The 22,488-nt window shown below is 39.7% G+C and overlaps 1 protein-coding gene across 1 annotated transcript in view; it reads right to left on the reverse strand.

Annotated features, from left to right (window-relative positions):
- Positions 1-22,488, reverse strand: part of MYRFL (myelin regulatory factor like) — a 134,131-nt gene that overhangs the window by 75,337 nt on the left and 36,306 nt on the right. The window contains exons 3-5 of the mRNA XM_077775266.1: positions 6,614-6,681; positions 6,257-6,515; positions 5,335-5,426 (exon numbers count right to left, since the gene is read on the reverse strand). Of these exons, the coding sequence (XP_077631392.1) occupies positions 5,335-5,426; positions 6,257-6,515; positions 6,614-6,681 (419 nt within the window). The remainder of the gene's footprint in view (positions 1-5,334; positions 5,427-6,256; positions 6,516-6,613; positions 6,682-22,488) is intronic.

Below are 22,488 nucleotides of genomic sequence, written 5' to 3' on the forward strand. Positions count from 1 at the left end.
CAGGGAAGCCTACTCCCAGCCAGAGGAGGGTATGGGGACCCAGACTGGATCACTTAAAGCACAACATTCACTACCTGCATCAATAATTGCATCAGGCAGATTTATGGCCCAATCCAATCCAAGCAGAATGCGTCTCTGCACTTCAGGGGACAGGGGTTCAAAGATGGTGACTCTTTTCCATGAGCTTTAAACCTTTGAGATACATCCCCAAGAGCTGTTGGCACCATTTGGTGAATGTGCAGGAATGAAGCCCGCACAGCAGAACGCAGAGTTGAGAATGAAGGGCACTCAGTGTTGATGGCGTGATTTGAGTTCTGGGATCCAATTCTAAACTCTTGGGTTACAGGAGCCAATAAATCCTCCAGTTTTGTTTTTTGGTTTGTTTATTCCTTAAGGCAGTTTGAGGTGTGGGGGTTTTGTCCTTTGTTTCCTTGTTTTTGTTAATCGCAACGAATACATTCTACTCTGTTACAAGTCCCTTGTGGCACTAGGGAACCCTAGAGAAGTTTCTGAACTTAGATGAGCTATTTATTCACTTAGTGTCTTACTTCCCTCAACTGCACAATAGAAATGAAAACAGATGTCTTGCCGATCTTGCAATGTTACACGAGTGGAGAGAATATCCTAATACAAGTGAAAGCCAAGATAAAGTAACAAAATATCATAAGTAGTATTGACTATAGGAAATTGCTACTTTTGTGTGTTAAAATAACGGCAATTTCACACGCCCAAGCTACTATTTTTGCATAATCCCTGCAAATTGTTTGTCTTCATTTGAGTATGCCTCCAAACCACATGATTCAGCCTTAGATCATTTTTATGTAAACTCTATCGGTAGGTTTTCTGTTTTTCTTTTAACTCCCCTCCTATCACTCATGCCTGACATCAGGAGTTTAAGGGAAATAGTGGGTGTTCATTAGATCAGGTGCAGGCTGTAAGCAACAACACAGAAACACAACAGCCCCTCCTGTGGAGCGTGCACTTAGCCCACAGCTTAGAAAATGCACAGTTTTCTTTCACCTAACTTCCTTTCTTTATACTTCCACTGTGGACTTCCTCACACGAATAAATAACAGAGCTGCTTCAGGTTGTCTTTGATCTCAAATGTCACAAAAAACGTGGTTTTCTTGGGGGGGGGTCCCTATGAACACGCCACCGAAGCAAAACATTGTTGTGTTTTTTTTCCCCAGTTTTTGTGAGCAACCATTTTGAAAAGATTTCTCAGAATCACGAAAAACTTTTTCCCGCCTAAGAATACAGGGGGTCAGCAAGGACCTCCTCGTGCCATCACTCCTCCACAAGTTACCAGACCTAAAAACTGTTTAAAACAAACGAACTAACAAAACCCTTCCACGGTCCTCCTGCTTATACCAAATTCAGAGAAAGGGAAAGACTAGTTCCTCCATCTTTCCTTCCTCTCTCCTACAGGGGAGAGAGGGGGGTAAAGGAAGTTCAGGAGCTTGGAGTTTGGAATCAGGTGAGCCTGGGCTTGAGCCACAACTCTACACTTCATTGCTGTACAATCTAGGAAAATGGGTTCGTCTGTCTGAGCTTCGGTCTCTTCATCTACAAAATGGGACTAACAGTATGAAACCTCCCAGGGTTGCTGACGGGAGTCAATGAGTCATGACTGTAGGGGCCGAGCACAGGGCCTGTCACTAGCAAGGATTTAGACTATGGTGCTTGCAGTTAATACCAGTGGCACTGGCATCATCACATGCACTTGTTTCAGCTCAGATGACTCGGTTATTCCCAAGAAGCCTTGGAGAATACTTCCGTGCTTGGCCTCCATGGTCATTCTACCCGATGTGAAATAACTGACGCTGAGTGCCTGAGTGAACATCAGCTAACGTGGGCCCTTTGCCACTCAAGCCCGGTGGTCAGGTCAAGGATAACAGCAGTTCCTGCCTTTTCCCACTGTAGCAACAAAACTAAGGGGCAGCCACTGGAAGCCCCAACACAGCCTTGGCTTCCCTGGGAGCTGGCCATCCGCTGGTGACACCCAGGGACTCCAGGCCCACACTGAAATGCCAGGCACAATGTGAGCCCAATACTGGGACTTATTATTATTCACACCAATACTAATGTCTACTCATCCTGTGTCCTGTCTGTATCAAGACACATGACAATTTCTCATCCACTCTTCAAAGTATGTCTCTTCTTCAATAAGCTTTCTTTAAGTATAAAACACATAAAAAACACACAGACCATTGGTACACAATTTGATACTTTCTATAAAATGAATTATACTGGGTAACTATCACTAGGCCCAGAAACAGGACATGTCCAGGACTCTAGAGGACACCCTCATACCCTCTTCCAGTTACTGCTTTCTCCTACCCAAGATAAATCACTGGTCTGATGTCTAATACCACAGAGGAGTTCATCGAAATGGAATAACATGATACGTACTCCTATGTGTTGGCTTCTTTGACCCAATATTATGTTTATGAGATTCATTCATAAACGTACTGTTGCAATGGTAGGCGTTTGCTCATTCCCATTACTGTAGAGTACTCCATTATATGAATATGCCACAATTTATCCTGCCTTTGACCGCCATTTGGGTTATTTTCAGTTTGTGGTTATTATAAGTAATGCTGCTGTGGATATTTTTTGTGAATGTCTTTTCGTGGGCATATGTATACATTCCTGTCAGACGTAGTCCTGGCAATGCAATTACTGGGTCACCGGATATGCTTCCGTAGATGCAGCCAAACTGAAGTAAGGATTCCTAATCTCACTTAACAAATGTGAAAACTTGGGTTCAAAGACCTGAAAGAACTTGCCCACAGCTGTTAGACGGGATTCAAACCACCCTCTTCCTTTCATGCTACACTGAGGATTTCTTGAGAAAATGTAGCAGAAGAGAAACAGAAGTGTGAAGGCAGCAAACTGCCCAAGTTCCGACCTTTTGGAAAAAACTCATAGTTTGCATTTTAGTGTCTTTCAGACTATTCTCTGATACAGTACTTCAAAAAAATCTTAGAAATGGGTGAAGTAGAAATTATGATTCTCATTTGGCAATCAAGAAAAGTCCGGCTCAGAGAGTCCCTAGTTGCTGAGGAAACGAGACAGATACTTTTTCTGACTCTACAGTGTGAATTCAGCCAGTACACCTCTCACTGGGAGCCAAAGGCCACAACTCTGGGGCTTAAAAACCCTTTTGTATTTGAGATTTAAGCTACACGAGTCCGTGAACTCTCTTATATTCAGGGTTCAGACCAGATGGAAGCAGGGACCCTCTCATGTTTGGGATCTAGGCCACGTGAGGCTGGAACCAGCTAGCAAGGGCTTCCCCACCAGCTGCTTTCTCTCAAACCAAGATTCTACCTCGGCCCACAGCAAACCAGTGAGTCTACATTGTGAGCCCTATAAATGGGGATCTTGGAACCGTTGGGCAAAATGAACTGCCTGGGAGAAGATCACCGGAAAAGTCTTACTGACTGATTTAGAACATCTCTTCCTATCAAATTTCCTGCCTTGTAAGACTAGCAGAAGCTCGTCCTTCCTCTGCCTATGTACCACTTCTCCAGGACCTTTGTAAAACCCTTGGCCTCTGCCACATCAAGTATGAGCTCTCAACTGGAACACTTCTGCTAAAAATACAAACTGTAAGGAAAACATGGCATTTGGATTTTTGCCTTTTTTTTTTTTTTTTTCCCAGCCCTGGGCACCTGTTCATTTACATTCTGGACCAGTTGTCTGGGGCTGATTATCTTTAGTCAGCTTTTCAGTGACCTTTGTTGAAAAAGGACATAAACAAGAGATTCAAGATTTCCTATCTGTTGAGACACTTCAGTTACTCTTCTATGATTTTCTCTGGAGATGGTGAAAAATCAATGGGCTCTCCAGAGACAGGCAGCAGAAAATCATCACAGGACAGGGCTTAACTCTGAAATGGCCAGGATGATTTGCGCAGCAATCTGGTTTCATGAGGAACTGCTCGGGAGGTTTGGGTGGCCTGCCCAGTCCTCTCGGTGAGCTGGTGCATCTGTGGAAGTGAACAGATGGTCCCCTTGTCTGGCTAGGAATTTACTCAGCCTTTTATGTTTGAGAATCACAAAGAAGCTGTAGGCTAGATGCAAGGACTCTTGAAGAAATCAGAGGAAGCTCTGCACAGAAAGGTGGATGGGGAGCTCTGTATCATCCAAAAAGGAGACTTTCATTCGCATGTTGTGTCTCAAGGGTTGAATAAGAAAAACCAAGCAACTGCTGGCTGGAGTGGATCCATGAGGAGGAAAAGGCAGTGAGAGGTTTGGTTCATGCAAGGGCCCAATGCCTGGCACAGTTCTGCCACAGCACACCCAGGGAATGGCCTCGTGTGACCTTGGCTGAAGGGACACCCCACCCCACCCCTCCGCCCATGCTGGAACTGAGGCCAGACATCTCTGAAAGCACCAGCAGGCTTCATGGGCACAGACAACCAGCACGTTTCATGTGGCTGTGAAAGACAAAGGCAGCAACTCAAGCAGGTGAGGAAGCCACCCACATCACCCTTCAGGGTGGTATAAACCTCTGGAAACTGGGGACAATAGTGTGAGGGAGAGCTCCAAGACAGAAATCTTGAACTTCCTGCCAAGCTTTTGCGTGGGAAAAAAAAGAGACATACCCTGAATCTGAGGTTCTATTCACATTGCCCACATTGGATCATTTACAGTGGCTAATAGAATTGGCACGAGACGTCTTATTTTTACCTGACAAGTGCCATAGCATTTATTCTGAAAGTGCAAGGCTTCAGACTCAAAATCCCCAATTTGTTCATTACTTGAAAAGGTCTCTAAGCTTGAAACACAATGTGTCACACATTGGAGAAGCAAAAAAATAAGGTAGTCTCACCACTTGAGCATCATATGAGTCTGCTGAAAGACTTCTAAAATGATCTTACAAAATTTCAAAGACCTACTTGGGAGCCGCTAACCTGAAGCAAGCGCTAGGGGAGCTCAGCTCTCTACCTTTCTGCCCCACTGGAGAAATCTTCCCAAGTCTGCTTCTCAGAGTACCTTCTATGAGCAAGTAACACTGAGAGCCTGTTAGGACAGCAGAATCTCAGCCCCCACCTCAGGCTGCTGAATCAGAACCTTGCCCCTAAAACTGAAAGGACCCCCATTTCATCTCCACCAAAGAGAGAGACAATAGCACCTCTTCCTAGGAGCACCTGCATGACCCCATTGAATACTGCCCGAAACCGTCCGTCAAAAGGAAAGAAATAAACTCCAAGAGCCTATCCTTGCCCTTCTATGAAAGAGAAAATCATTCTGTAGGACTAGTACAAGACTGGTCAAAATCCCTGACTTAATGGCAAAAGCAGTGATGGGCCCCAGGATGGCTCACTTGGTCTGGAGTGGTGGGCCCACACTTGATGGTCCTCGGGGTTCTCCAGCGCCTGTGTGCACTTTCTCTTCTTGGTTGGTGGCAACGAGGCTCTAAAATCAAGAACCCAAAATGCAGGTTAGGAGTCTGTGCTCTCCATGTTACATTAAATCAGATCCAACTTCCCAGGTGTCTGCTCTCAGCCTTCATAAGACTAATTCCAGTTCGTTAAGATTCCTTGAGCCACACTGGTGTGCAATCCTAGGCTGTGCATGAGTGGACAGAGCAAGCTTCTCTTCCAGGAGCCCTGCTAGCCTGAAACTTAGTTTCCCAATATCCAATGGATTGGAGACTCGCCTACTTGAAAAATAAACTGTCAATATTTCCAAAGGCAGAGAAGATACTGAGACAGAGAAGGTAGGAAGTTAAAATATAGTATATAAATGTATAAAATATAAGTATATAAAATGCATGTCCATTTTACACCTGACATTTTATTTCACCACAATTTTTGATGGTCTCTCCTCAATTTGTCATTCTTTAGATTCAGAAGAAAGAATAAAAGAGAAATGGAGAAGAAGGAAGAGAGGAAAATATAAAAAAGAATATGAGTTAATGTTTAATATTTTTCTGAGAACTCATTCACAAATTACTTGTATATTCTAGCAGAGGCTGCAAATGTAAACAGTGCTTTCTCCACCACTCAGAATGTCTCTCTATATTTCTGACATTTTAACTTTCCATTGAATGAGGGCTTTGGGTTTAGCGGGTTCTTAATTAAAAGATGGCCTAAAGCCAAGAGCACTAGGGCCTTGCCGTGTCTGATATGTGACTCAACACCGCCATCTCCTGGACAGAGAACGCCACTGTTCATTCTTTACCGGCACTGCGGGGGGTGCTGGCTGCTCTGAGGTCTTTGATAACTAAATATCTTGCCCTTTACCCAGGGCTGTGGCACAGAGGCTGCTGCTGGTAAGGACGGCTTATCCCCAGATGGCAGGACACGCAATGGTCCGGGGAGGTCGTAAGATGACTGGTGCCTGGGTAGCAGTTGTGGAAGCCGCTGGGGATGTGGGCAGAGTCGCTCGTTTCATACGAGCTCTGCGGCAGCTGCGCCGGTAGCGTCGCAAGGCCAGCATCAGAGTGGCGCAAAGTAGCTGAAGTCCTCCCGGCTGCAGGTCTCACCGCTGGGCAGCATGCACCTAGGGGAGCGCACAGGTGAGAGGGGCTCCCTTTCTGACCACCCAGAGCCCAAGAAGGGGGGGCGCTGCAAGGTGTGCGCCAGGCATTCGGAACTCACCTTGGATCTGTGGAGGAGAACAGGAGTCGGACGCAGAATAAGGTGGAGTATCTGGAAGCTGCCCTTGCCTGAGGATTAGAGACACACATTGCTTTTCCTTGTAACCTGTTCCATCATTATACCCCTGCCACAAATGGGAGGCACCCCTGGGTACAACACACAGGCACCATGGGGGCTAAAGCCCACCAGACTATGCCTAGGGCCATGTTAAGTAAATGGACTTTGAGTCACACAGACCTGGGTTTGGGTCCCAGCTCTTCCAGTTCCTAGCTGTGTGTTCATGAACAAGACCTCGGTCTCTCCAGGCCTCCGTTTCCTCACCTACCATGTGGAAATAATCATCATGCCTTCCTCATAGCATTGTTGTGAGAATTAAATGAGATACTATGTATAAAATCCGTAACATAATTACCCCCAGAAGTAGCGCATGCTCAATACAGTTTAATTAACAGTATTGTTGCTTCTTAACCTTCTCCAGGCACTTACACCAGAGAGAAGATTGTGCACACTATTGAGGCTATAGTGCTATGAAATGTCACCACTAAAGCAATGGTTTTCCATCTGTGCTCTGGGAAATTCCACGGCTCTTGGAACGAGCTCAGTGGTTTTACAAAAGAAAAAATTTAAATGGGGGAAAAATCATAACTTTTTGTTTTATATATTGAGGTGAAAGTAAAATTTCATTTAAGAGAAAATGAGTACTACCACTAAAAAAGTGTGAAATTTTCTGTTCCAAAAAACCTAAACGTCCCTGATGGCTCAGAAACTTCATCATTCTAAATCATTCATAAGCACCGCCACCCTTGATTCGCCTGCTGGAGAGTAAGCTATCGTGTTTTTCTTGGTTGATTAAGATTTCAACCTCATACAATGAAAAGTCCATTCTTATTATTTATTTAAAAAGTTAGGTTTTCTGGGCACCTGAGTGGCTCAGTTGGTTAAGCATCTGACTCTTAATTTCGGCTCAGGTCATGATCTTACAGTTTCTAAGACTGAGTCCCACATCGGCTCTGCACTGACAGCAAAGAGATTGCTTGGGATTCTCTCTCTCTCTCTCTCTCTCGGCTCCTCCCCTGATTGCACTCTCTCTCTCTCAAAATATTAAACATTAAAAAAAGAAAAGTTGGGTTTTCTCCTCAAATTACTCCTTTATAATTTATTCACTCTTAATGAATAGCAGAAAATCTTCCTCCAAAAAATGAAAGTAAAAGAATAAAGAGTCCTAAACAAAAGACACAGAGTACATGTGCAGAGAGAATACAACAAGGCTATATTTTAATAACATTGTGGCATACAGAAGTAGGATGGATGGTAACCTGGTTTAGTAGAATGGAGAAAGCAAAAACAAGACTGTCTGCAGATGGCAGAAGGGACACAGGAGCCAACAAGAATTTATCCAATTTTAATACAACTTCAGAAAAGCTCAAGGCATTGGAGTCACCAGTAACTTCTGAGTTCAGGATGAAGGTGGAGCTGAAATCAAAAGAATTGACTGACACCTTGATTAAAGAATGGTTGGACCCTAAGGTTAGCTTTCCCAACCTGTACAGCCAGACAACTACCTCCATCACTGCAGCAGAAGTTGTAAAGTTTTATTCTCTGGAGAAAGAGATCCAGGGAGACTGTAAAACTATTGGGCTAAAAATGGAAGGATTCATTAAACGTCTAAACACTGAACCCTGAGAGCCTTCTTCAACCTGACTTTGTAGGCATCCAAGCATATTTCCCACAGTAGGAAATTCAAAGATTGTTCCCCAGAAAAGTTGAATGTCCTCAAAAGAAAAAAAGAATATTTTGAAGTTACCCCCCAATACAGTCAATCCCTGCTTGATCACTCCATGATGAAACTCCTCCTTTGAAAATAATGGCTTGCAAACAGGATGTCTTAAACAGGAACAAAAGATAAGGACTAGATATATCCAAAAACCTTTAACATTAAAAACAAGGAACAAGTAGATAAAGAAGGGATGCAAAAAAAAAATCCACAAAAACTGTTCTGCTTCTCATATGACTGGTAAGCTCCTACCAGACCTGACCCTTCCATAGATAAAAACTGTGAACTCTGAAAATTAAAAACAAAAACAAAAACAAAAAAACCGCCACAGAACAGCTAAAACTCCAATAGAAATGCACAAACTTTCTGACCTAAAGAGCCAGAGAACAGAGCTTGGGGCAAACTTAAAGCTGTTTAAAGTGAAAGGGAAATCGTGGGGAAAAGAGATTCAGAGAGGGGAAACCCTAGATTCTGTATAAAAACTCTGGCCAAATGTCTGGCTGACTCCTGGGCCATCAATGTATGGGGCTGACTGTACACAGTCCAACCAAAAAAGAAACAAAACTAAACGAAAGTTTAACTAAAATTTGAGCTTCTGCACAAGAGACAGAGTTTATAATTTGAGTTTAAAGAAAGTAACTGCTTGGTAAAGCAAAAGTATATATACTCCTTAGAGGAATATAAAAAGAAAAAAAAGCCAGACATTCACAGTTTCCAGGATACAATTAAGAATTACTCAAAAAACAAAGAACCAGGAAAATATGGCTGAGGCTTGAGGAAAAGAACAGTTAGAGGACATCAACCCAGAGATGATTCACATATTGGATTAGCAGACAAATCCAGATTTTAGCAGTAGCTATTATAAAAACAGCTATTATAACTAAGCCTAATGGAGAAGAGGATAATGTGTTTGTAAGAATAAAAAGTACAAAATCTTAGCAAATAAATAGATACTAAAAGAGAACTAAATGGAAACTCCAGAATTGAAAAAATTTAGAAATGAAAATATAAGAAAATGAAAAAATCACTACATGGTGTAACAGAATAGCTTGAAGCTAAATCAATAGGTATAATCCAACCTACAGAACAGAGAGGGAGAAATGAATTGTTTTTAAGGGAGAGAAAAAGATTGATGAACCATGGAGAGGACATAATAGAAAAGTACTTAAATATATAATGACCAAAACCTTCCCAAATTTAGTAAAAGACATAAATTTATAGGTTCAAGAAGTTCAACAAATCCTAAGCAAGATAGATATAGAGAAAACCACACGTAGGTCATCAGAGTCAAATCAGTGTAAAGCAAAAATAAAGAGAAACTTTCAAAAGTAACCAGAAAAACAACATATTACATGTAGAGTAATAATAATTCAAGTGACCAGTGACTTATCAAAATCTTCAGAGGTAAGAAGACAGTATAACAGTATCTTTAAAGTGCTAGTGAAAAATCAAAACTGACAATCCAGAATTTCATATACGATTAAAATATCCTTCAAGAAAAAAAGCAAGATAAAGACATTTTCACATTAAAAAAATTTTTAAGTAAAACCATGAATAGGCATGCACAATAAGAAATGTTAAAGACATTATTTAGACTAAAGGAAAATGATATCAGATGGAAACTTTAAACTTTAGGAAGGAATGTAGAGAATAAAACATTATATATATCTGAATATAAATCAGTTTTTTCTTAGTTTCTCTAAAATACATAAAACTGTTTAAAGCAAAAATTATGACATTATCTTGTAGCACTTATAATGTAGGAAGGTGTAACACTTATGATAACTATAGCATAGAGAAAGGGAATCGGGGATAAAATAGAATCATACAGTTGAAGGTTTCTACATTTTATGTAAAGTGATACAATATTAATTAACTCTAAGTAGACAATGAAAAGTTAAATTATTCACAGAAGTATATAGCTAAGGTTAGAAGATAAATTGGAATTCTAATAAAGTAGAAAAGTAGTTACAAAGGAATACGAAATAGAAGGATAAAAAGAAGACAAATAATAAAATGGCAAATTACATACATTATCAATAATTTCATTAAATCTTAATGGACTAAGAACTGTAATAAAAGGCAGAGATTGTAAGAATGGGTTTTTAAAAAGTAAGACCCAACTTTATCTTGCCTGCAAGAAATACTTTAAATATAAAGACTCATAAGTTGAAAATTAATGGAGAAAAAAGTATATGAGAAGGCAAAAGTGACTTCATGGATAATAGGTCAAATAGACTTAAAAATAAAGAGCATTACTAAAAATAAAGAGACTCATTCCATAATAACAATAGTTGTTTCATTAAGAAGGCATACCAGGGGCACCTGAGTGACTCAGTTGGTTAAGTGTGTCTGACTTTGGTTCAGGTCATGATCTCAGGGTGCATGAATTTGAGCCCCACGTTGGGTTCTGTGCTGACAAGTTCAGAGCCTAGAGCCTGTTTCAGATTCTGTGTCTCCCTCTCTTTCTGTCCCTCCCCCACTCATGCTCTGTCTCTGTCTCTCTCAAAAATAAATAAACATTTAAAACTTTTTTTTAAAAAAAAGAAGGCATAGCAATCATGATTCTTTATTTATCTAATAGCTTAACTTCAAAATACATGAAGCAGAATTTACAGAAATAAAAGGTGAAATAGATAATTGTACCATCATAGTCAGAGATTTTAACATCCATCTCTCATCAACTGATAGAAATAGGTAGTACAAATTGATAGAACAAAAAAGTCAGTAATGACAAAGGTCATCTGAGAAATTTCTTTAAGGAGAAAAGGAACTGATGTGTTTGATACTGAGAGGAATTTGGCAATTCTCTTCAGAGAATTTGTGGGAAGAATTAATGTTAGTTACATTCAAAGTCAAGAAAATCATGAAAACAAGACTAAGTTCAAGAAAAACAATAAATTAAAGAAAGAAAATAAAATCATAATAAATAATATGTGAACACATAATGATAACAACGTAAGCCCTGGATATTGACCTAACCAAAAATTTATACAACTTTATGATATTGGGAGACTGGTGCTAGAAGTGGGTCTCAGATGTGGTATAAGAAAGTTAAATCCTCCCTGCAGAAGATATTAAATTCTAAAATACATAAAGCAAGAACAGCAATATAAAACACCATTTAGATATAAGGTATCCTTTTATATCTGAAAGAGTCGGAAAGTATCTGCCTCTGGGAAAGCCAAACCCAGGAACATGGTGAAAACTAGGGCAGAGGATTGTTGAATTTGATTATAAGCCATATACCCACAGTACTCTTTGACTTCTTAAATTCTACACATCTATCACTTCTATAGATCTATAACTTAAATTTTCTGATTGGCTCTGTGATCTCATAATTCCACATTCAAGATTCCAGGCAGCTGTTACCTTTGTATTAGTGGCACCACTGAATTCAATGTTAATAAAAATTAAAAATCATAAGTAAATTATCAATTCACTCAAGAAATATGGCATGGCATATTTTATATGGGAATACATGCATGGAGAATCAAAGGTCCCTGTGTTGAATGGCAGCAACATATGGTGATGGTTTGAAAATGAAAATATTGAAATTTTTAATGATTTCCTTACAGTTTACTCTCTCTTCCAAAACTCACCACAGCTACTCCTTTATTTCATTGCATTCCATGCTTGATGCATTTTATAGTATTGAGAGAAATTGTGAGGTTCTTTTCAGAGAATTTGAAGGAAGAATTGATAGCTACCTTTGAAACTGAGCAAATTGTTAAAACAAAGGCAATAATTAACTTGAAGAAAAACACTGTTGTCAGGGACTATTTATGAGCTGTTAATCTCCTCTTTACAACAAGTCATGCATATTAGACGATTTTGGCCTTTGTGCTCTGAATTTGCCTATTATGCCAAAGTGATTTCTATGAAGTGGACATTGAAAGTAACAGAACCATGGGTCACTCATTGAGTGGCCATCTTTGTCTCCTCCTTCTGTAGGAGACAGTTGTAATAATCAAAGGATTCTTAGCTACTAATAAAAAGATGAATAATTTGCCTTTTAAATTTCCTTCTCTCAGATATATAACTTGTTTCTGTGTTTGGGAGGATGTATGGATAAATATAGTCTCTTGGGGGTTGAATGCTGTGCAAACTGAAGGAAAGAGTGCAAAATAGACTCTTCTTTCCAGCTGGTAAAGTTATATGTATATCCATAACAACTACATGCTGTGTCCAAAGCAGCCAGTATTTCTTTCAATTGTAACCAGTCTTGACCAAGTTTTTATTGAGTGCTTACTATGTGCTCATGATTATACCAGGCACTGAGTAGGAAATACAGTATTAATACATGAGCTTCATGTGAATGCCTAGCTGGGATTATTCACAATTCAACAGTCCAATCCCCAGTTTTCTTTGATGACTCTCCTAGTGCCTTCACACACCATTTGCACCTTCTCTTAAGCTCTATTGCACACTGAGCTCAACTAAGCAGAGTGCTTGGTACAGAGTTGGTACTTAATAAATATGAATGACTTCTTTTTGTACTACATATGACCATTAATATGTTATATATATAAATACATATATTTAAAGATGGCTTTCTTGACCACCCAGTCTAAAATAATAGACTTCCCACCGCCTTTTCCTATTCCTTTACCTTATTATGCTTCTTTTTCTTCATCTTACTGAATGACTTTATACTTTATATATAAATTCCGCCATTATTTGCCATTATTCTGACATATGCCATTGTCTTTCTTTCTCCCCTACAACAGAATGACAGCAGTGGAGTACCAAGAGTGAAGGCATGGGAACAGCTCACCCCAGGAACAGGCAATAAGGAAATGCACTGTCTGTAGGTAACTTAAAAACGATACTTAAGGGGGCAAGATGGCGGAGAAGTAAGGAGCTCCGTACTTGCACTCACACCCATACATCACACAGAAAAGATCTGAAGCCATTGGAAACCTTACAAAACCTGCGAGATTGGGAGAAAAAGGACGCAGAATCCACTGAGAGAGCCTTCTAACGTGAGTGCGAACAGGGGAAGATAAAATCGGGCCGGGATCGGAGACCCCAGGGTGGGAGGCGATCCCCCTCTACNCACTGGGTGTTATGTGGAAACTAATTTGACAATAAACTATTTGTAAAAAAAAAAAAAGAAATAAACATTAAAAAAAGAAATAAATAAATAAACATTAAAAAAAAAACGATACTTAAACCTACAAAAAGTCAGTGTGCTTTGTATTATCACCATGCAACACCAACTCAGAAGAAATGCCTGGGGGTCCTGCAGGAGAGGCTGCTTCCCACCACACTGCCCTTGGTCAACCATTAGCAGTGATCTCATTTGTTTTGTTCACCATTGTACCCCATCAACTAACTGTAGAAATAATTGTTACTGAAAATATTTTCTCCAGTTTTTTAAGTGTGTGATTTATCCTCCCACATGGATATTTGCATTAAGAATATGTCTTAATACTGTGTGTGTGTGTGTGTGTGTGTGTGTCCAGCATAGTGCTCCAGTGGTGAACATGTCATAGGCACACAATAAATACTTGACCAAGCTTGGTTAGGGCTCGTACCTACTACCTGGAAGTTGGTATGAGAAAGAGCTTTGGCAGAAATGTTGTCAGTGGATAAAGGTAGCCCAAGAAAATAATTTCTTGACAGGGCAAAGGAAGCAAGATGCCACCTCACCCCTCTAGCCCTTTACTAGGAAGCCGCAAGAACCCTGAGCTTCTTACCCCACTCCTCTGCTGCTTTAGAAATAGATAAACTTTGGGGCGCCTGGGTGGCTCAGTCAGTTAAGCGTCTGACTTTGGCTCAGGTCATGATCTCACGGTTTGTGGGATCAAGCCCTGCATCAGGCTCTGTGCTGACAGCTAGCTCAGAGCCTGGAGCCTGCTTCAGATTCTGTGTCTCCATCTCTCTCTGACCCTTTCCTGCTCATTCTCTCTCTCTCTCTTTCTCTCTCTCTCAGAAATAAATAAAAAAAACATTTAAAATTTAAAAAAAGAAAAGAAATAGGTAAACTTTTATGGAGAACCTATTATGGCCCAAGGACTGAGCTCACCCTTTGTATGTGTTATCTCATTGAAGCTCAGCTATCACCATAGGAAAATCTATGCCCCTATTCTACAGGCAATGAATCTAAGGCTTGATGCGATTAAATAACTTACCCAAGATTATTCATCTGGCAAGTCAGCAAGTTGAAGTCAAGTGGTCTCCCACCAGAATTAATGCTCTAACGAACACAGTGATTTAAATACAGACTAGAAGTCAGGCAGAGAAGGACAGATACCATATGTTTGCACACACAGGTGCATTAGGAGGATCTTAACGGAGGACCATGGGGGAGAAGAAGGGGAAAAATAGTTGGGGAGAGGAAGAGAGGCAAACCATGAGAGACTTGAATGCTGAGAACAAACTAAGGGCTGATGGGAGTGGGGGAGAGGGGAGGAGGGTGATGGGCATGGAGGAGGGCACTTGCTGGGATGAGTACTGGGTGTTATATGGAAACCAACTTGACAATAAACTATTTAAGAAAAAATAAATGAATGAATCAATTAATGAATGAATAAATGAATGAATGAATGAATACATACATACATACATACATACATACAGACTATCCTGCGGTCCCTGGGTGGGTCAGTCAGTTAAGCATCCAACTTCAGCTCAGGTCACGATCTCATATTTCATGAGATAGAGCCCTGCATCAGGCTCTGTGCTGACAGGCCTGGAGCCTGCTTTGGATTCTGTCTCTCTCTCTGCCCCTGCCCCACTTGCACTCTGTCTCTCTCTCTCTTTCTCTAGAGCTCTCTCCCTCTCTCAAAAATAAACATTAAAATAATTTTAAATAAATTCAGACTATCCTAATGAAATTAATTACTATAGGTGATTTCATTTCCCACAAATATCTTTAGAATGGAGATGCTACATTTCTGGCTCACAAGTGATACGGGTGCTGCTGCTCCTGGACCCACACTTAGAGTACAGAAAGGAAGCAGGTGAACCTCTGGGTGTTTTTGAAGGAAACAAAGCCTGTTTTGAGATTCACTAGTCCCTTTTCTCGAGTTTTCCTTTTACACACACACACACACACACACACACACACTCTTCTTGTCCTTTTTCCCTGCATCCTCCAGGGTTTTATGCTATCCCTTAAATCTCTACCCGCCCTCCCTTCAAGCAGCTCTCCACACCTAGACATTTCCCAGTATGTCCACCACAGCTTACCTGTGTACCTAGTAGGTAACTGGCTGGCTAACCTAGGGAAATCAGAGGACTTCAGCCTGCTCCTCCTGGGCAGACAGCTGCCCTGGACTCTGCCACACAAGGAAACAAAGGGTTAAGGGCAATATTTAGAAAATTTCACATGCTGACAGGACTGCCCCAGCTCAGCATACCAATTTTATTTAGATTTAGAAAGATGAGAAAGTCCTGAGCAGCATATCCCAGGGCTCATGTATGGGTACATGCCTCCCAAAAGGGATCCAGGGCCAAATAAATTTGAGAAATACTGCATACCATTTCCCTTCTTCAGTTGCACATTAGCATATCAAAAGCTCTGAAAAGTCCTGCAGTAAAGTTCATTTAACATTTTTTTAAGCCAGTGAGTCTCAAGCTCATTTACTCATGGAACTTTTATTTTTTTCCCCACAACATTTCATGGGACCAGTTTTCCATACAGCATTAGGGGGCGTCTGTTTTGCAGGGCCAATCAATCATTCCAATTCTGCTTTTTAATATGACTGAGATGTGAAAATCTCCCTATGATATTTAAACTGCCTCCCCTCAATTTTGCAGCCCAGTAGTCTCCTAGATTGCCGAGGCAAAGAGTCATCACTGACATTTTTTTAAAGCACAATTCACAGGCAATATAATTGAGAGGAAGTAACTCAGGATTGGCAGAAACTCAGGTTTCAATCCCAGCTCTGCTTCTTACTAGCTGTGAGCCCAGGCAAGAAAACCTACATCTCAGGGCTGCTATGAGAAATGCACTAACCTGCAAAAAAGACTCGGGTATTTAGAAATACTCAACACTTGGGAGTATTTGAGTACTGCACAGATGTAAATGATCATTGAACCACTCGAACAGCCCCATGGTCATGGACTGGAGCTGTTTCCGCTTGTTCTATCTCTGACTTTTATTGCAGCCTCATTTAACTGCATGCAGCTGAACAGTTTTTATCAAGCAATGACAGGTGATCTGATCATAGGACTTTTCTTTAATGGGCAGGAACTCTGACAATCTTCGCAAACTATGGCTTGGATCCATCCTGAGTCACATCTTTTGTCAGATAATTTTAGATGCATTGAATGTATTTCCCTGAGAGTCACATCCTCCTAAATATCCCCTAATTAACCTAAAAGCTGCATATAGAAGAAAGGGAATGTGCGTTAGAGCCAGGAACATTTTAACCCCAGTTTTGCCACTCACTTATTAATCTGTGGACTTACTCTTTCCACCTCCATATTTATAAAATGTAGATAATATTGTCTATTTGGCAAATTCGTTCTGAGAATGAAATGTGTAAAGTCAAAATCAAATGTGTAATTAAATAAATGAATATGTAAAGAACAAGGAACACTGCCCATCACTTGGTAAGTGCTCAACAATATTAATTCCCTCCTCTACCTCTCTTATACCCAACCACCTCTAAAGGTAGATAATGAATCCGGTTAGGCAAATCAATAGTGATAGCCTATGAGGAGATAACTCTGGTCCTATAGGAAGGACCATTATATTATCATGGAGACTAAGGTCACATGGCAGATTTCAGACTTCCTGGAGAAGACTGTTCTTTGAATAAGACTTTTGTTCACTTCTCCTTACCAAACAGCCAAAATTCTTCTGCTAGTTATAAAAGTGATCCAAATGCGTAGACAGAACCTTGGTAAAGTTAGCTGTACCTTCTCCTAAGAAGCAGTTATATAGAAGAGACACTAGACAGTTTCTGGCAGATTGTTTCCAGGCCAGAGATAGTAAGGATACATCCTGCCCACTCTTCCTCCAGGGACTCGCACCAGTGGTTTGGATGGAGTGAGGGGGAATGTGAAGGCAGGCACAGGGGTAATTAGTGTCTAGGTTCAGCCATGCAGTGCCTGGAGCAAAAGAGCTGGCTCAGAGTGTAGACTCATGCATTTGGCAACCCACTGGGGTGTGTGTGTGTGTGTGTGTGTGTGTGTGTGTGTTTAGCTTGCAAAATGGTGAGCTTCCCTTTTTTCCATGGTCCAACCCACTGGGGTGTGTGTGTGTGTGTGTGTGTGTGTGTGTAGCTTGCAAAATGGTGAGCTTCCCTTTTTTCCATGGTCAGTTGGCAAGGATGTTCTCATTGGCAAACAGCAGCAAGAGCCAGGGACCAGAGATGTCCACAAACAGGTTTCTTCATTACTGAGATTCAGATATGGTTTCATTCTTTCATGGGGGAGAGGTGGGGAGGGCATTTTCAGGTATGCCAAAATAGACTTAATAACAAAATGAAGATGACAGAGGAGGGTCAGTGAACTTAAAGATAGTGAATCAACAGAGATGATTTAATCTGAACAACAGAGAGAAAAGAGATTGAAAAAATAAATCAACGGAGACTCAGGAACCCACATACAGTATCAAAGGTGTAACATTTGTATCACTGGAGTCCAAAAACATGTAAGAAAGACATTATTACACAAAAACGAATGTGAAGAAATAATAGCTGAAAACTTCCTAGATATGTTGAAAATTATAAATTTACAAATTCAAAAAGAATATAATCTCAAAGGAAACTATGCCCATATCCAGTCACATCATAATAAAAATGCTGAAAACCAAAGATAAAATATCTTGCAGCTGGAGAAAAATGACATATACAAAGGAAAAATGATTCAAATAACTGTCTATTTCTCATCAGAAACCATGGAGGTGAGAAGACAGTAGGTCAAAATTTTTTAAGTGTTGGGGGAAAAAAGAACTAAGAATTCTAAATCCACAATCATTCTTGAAGGCTTAGCATTCCTCTCACACTAATAGATGAATGCAGTAAAAAATCAGCAAGGATAGAGATGACCTGAACAACAATGTCAACCAACTTGACCTAATTAGCATTTATAGAAGATTTACAAAGATAGACCCTATTTTGGGTCATAAAGCAAGCCTTAACAAATTTAAAAGAATTAGAATCATACAAATTATGTTCTCCGTCCATAATAGAAATAAACTTGAAATTACTAACAGAAAAACAGAAAATAATCACACATATTTGGAAATTAAGAAACACAGTTCCAGCAACCCATGAGTCAAAGAGGCCTCAAGGAAAATTAGGAAATATTTTAAGCCAGAAGATAATTCAAATATATCAAAAACTGAAGCAGGTAACTAAAGCCATACAGAGAGGGATACGTACAGCATCAAATGCTTATATTAGAAAACAAAGAATAATCCAAAATCAAGAACTAAGTTTCCACCTTAAGAAACTAGAAAAAGAAGAGCAAACTAAACCCAAAGCAAGCAAAAGAAGGAAATAAAGAGTAACAATCAGTGCTACTAAAAACTATCACAATTTAGAAAATCAATGAAACCAAAAGCTGCTAATAAAATTTATGTGTCTAACCAGATTGATCAAGAAAAAATGAGAAATGAAGTATATTACCAATATGCTGAACAGAAGAGGAAATATCACTACAGACTCCTCAGAGTCTGTAAAGGGCTAATAAGAAATACTTTGAAGTGTGTCCATATATTTGAAATGGACTTACTCCTTGGGGGCAACAGGGAGGGGAGACAACCTACCAAACTCACTTAAGCAGGAAGAGTTAACATGAATAGTCTTGTATCTATTGGATAAATTTAATCTTTAGTTAAGATCTTCCAACAAAGTAAACTACAGGCAAGGATGGTTTCACTGGTTAAGTCTACCAAACGTTTAAAGAAGAAATAAACCCAATTCCACACAATCTTACCCAGAGAATTTAAAAGGAAGGAACACTTCCCAAATATTTTTAAGAAGCTATAATTACTCTGACACCAAAGCCAGAAAAACACAATATAAGAAAACTTCAGATCAATATCCTCATGAATGTAAGTGCAAAATCTTCAACATAATGTTAGTAAATTGAATCTAGCAATATGTGTAAAGATAATACATCACAACAAACTGAGGTTTATCCCAGGAATACAAGGTTGATTCAAGATACAAAAATTAGGGAGAGGAAGCAGGAGCAGAAGAGAATCTCCCTCAGTTAATAAAATGCATTGGGGTATCTGGGTGGCTCAGTCAGTTAGGCAACTGACTCTTGGTTTTGGCTCAAGTCATGATCTCATGGTTTGTGAGTTCAAGCCTTGTATCAGGCTCTGTGCTGACAGCACAGTGCTTGCTTGGGATTCTCTCTCCCTCTCTCTCTGCCCCTGCCCTGTTCACTCTTTCTCTCAAAATAAATAAATAAAAAATATTTGAGAGGGGAAAAAAGGCACTGTATCATACTTAATGATTTTAAAAAACTGAATAATGGCCCTCTTAGATCAAAGACAGGGCAAGTACATCTGCTGTCTCTACTTCTCTATTCAACATTGTACCCAAAGTTCTACCCAGTTTCATACAGGGAAAAAAAAGGTATCTAAAGGCATAGAGTTTGGGACATACAACTGTCCCAATTTGCAGATGACATCATTGTAAACATAGAAAATCCCCCAAAATCTATGAAAAAGATCTCAGAACTAATAAATGACTTCATTAAGATTGCAGGACCCAACCAATATATAAATATCAATACTAGTATTATATGTTGGCAATGAATAATTGGAACCTAAAACTTTGAGGGGAAAAAAACCATTATTTACAATACCTCAAAGAGAAACATGAAATATTTAGACATAAATCTAACAAAATATGTGCAAGATATACATCCTGAGATATATAAAACACCGATGAAAGGAATTATTAAAAAGGCCTAAATAAATGGAGAGATACACCATGTTGATGGATTGGAATATTCAAATTCTGTTAAGATATCAACTTTCTGCATATGGATCTCTGAACTTAATACAATCCTAATCAAAATCCCAGAAGGATTGTGCAGATACCAACAAGCTAATTCTAATATTTATATGAGAAATAAAAGGAACTAGAATAGCAAAAATAATTTTGAGAAAGACAGATTTGGAGTACTTACACTATAGGATTTCAAGACTTATAATAAGAGCACAATAATCAAGATAGTATTCAGAGTTTTGTTTTGTTTCTCATCTCCCTTTTCCTCATCTGTTTCTATTCTGTCTCTTTGGGCTGAAAAGTGGGGGCGGGGGATTTTTATGTGCACAACTAGCCAGAAAACATATCCCTTAAAAATAGAAATTCCATGGGGCGCCTGGGTGGCTCAGTTGGGTTAAGTGCCCAACTTTGGCTCAGGTCATGATCTTGCAGGCTGTGGGCTCAAGCCCTATGTTAGCCTCTGTGCTGACAGCTCAGAGCCTGGAGTCTGCTTCGGATTCTATGTCTCCCTCTCTCTGCCCCTCCCCTGCTCACACTCTGTCTCTGTCTGTGTCTCATTCTCTCTCTCTCAAAATAAATAAACATTAGAAGAGGATATTTGCCAATGAAAAGGCATTTATTAAAAAAAACAGAAATTCTTTATTAGTCACATCCTATATTCCCACTGCCTCATCTTATGTCTGATTTAGCTTCACTGTGTGACAGAGTTTTGTTTTCTTCTCATCTTCTCCCTCTCCCTCATCTGTTTCTATCCTGTTTCTCAAGGCTGAAAAGGGGGTAAATTTCTAGCCAGAAAATACATCTCTTAAAAATAGTGTAGTATTGGCAAAACGATAGGCACATAGATCAATGGGATGGAACATTTGTCTAGATCTAGATCTACACAAATATGGTCATTTGACTTTTTCTTAGATAAAAAATACTACTGATTTTTTAAAATCTTTTATTTATTTCTAGGAGAGAGAGAGAGACAGCGTGAGCAGGGGAGGGTCAGAGAGAGAGGGAGTCACAGACTGAAACAGGCTCCAGGCTCTGAGCCGGCACAGAGCCCGACGCGGGGCTCGAACCCACAAACCGCAAGATCATGACCTAAGCGAAAGCCGGACGCTCAACCGACTAAGCCACCCAGGCGCCCCAAAAACTACTACTGATTTTTTACTAAAAGTAATTCAATGGAGAATGGTTATTCATCAAATAAATCTGGAATAATTAGACATCCATACACAAGGAAATTAATCTCAACTTACATCTCAAACTTTACACAAAAATTAACTCAAAATGGATCGTAGGCTTAAAAGTAAAATGTAAAACTCTAAAACTTTTAGAAGGAAACAGAAGAAAATTTGGGGGAACTTAGAGTAGGCAATATATATATTGCTTAGATATAAAGCATAAACTATGTAGGAAAAGTTGGATAAATTGGACATTATAAAAATTTAAAATTTTTGTTCTGGGAAAGACACTGTTAAAAGAATGAGAAGTTACAGACTGGGAGAAAATATTCACAAATCATATATCCAACAAAGTTCTTATATCCAGAATATTTAAACAGTTGTCTAAACTCAAAGGTAAGAAAACTTTTATGGGCATAAAATGTGAAGACACTTCACCAAAGAAAAGGTATAAATAGCAAACAAGCACATGAAATGATACTCAACATCATTAGTCGCTAGGAAAACACAAGTTAAAACACAATGAGATACCACTATAGAATGGCTTTTTATTACAGAATGGCTACAACAAAAAAAAAATTCTGAACTGATAATATCAAGAACTGGCAATAAAGAGAAGCAACTGGATCTCTCCCATATACTGCAGGAGGTAATGGCAAATGGTATAACTGCTCTAGAAAATTTGGCAATTTCTATAAAGTTAAGCTTACATTTAAAATATGACCCAGGAGAGAGAAGAAGGGGGGAAATAGCTGGGGAGAGGGAGGAGGCAAACCATGAGATACTCTTGAATGCTGAGAACAAACTGATGGCTGATGAGGGTGGGGGAGAGGGGAAGGGGGCTGATGGGTATGGAGAAGGGCACTTGTGGATGAGCACTGGGTGTTATATGTAAATCAACTTGACAATAAACTATTTAAAAAAATACAACCCAGGAGTCTTTATTCTAAATATTACCCTATAGAAATTAAAACTCTTGGGGCAGCTGGGTGGCTCAGTCAG

Source organism: Crocuta crocuta, unplaced genomic scaffold (assembly GCF_008692635.1).
Source record: "Crocuta crocuta isolate KB4526 unplaced genomic scaffold, BGI_CrCroc_1.0 scaffold97, whole genome shotgun sequence".
Classification (NCBI taxonomy): domain Eukaryota; kingdom Metazoa; phylum Chordata; class Mammalia; order Carnivora; family Hyaenidae; genus Crocuta; species Crocuta crocuta.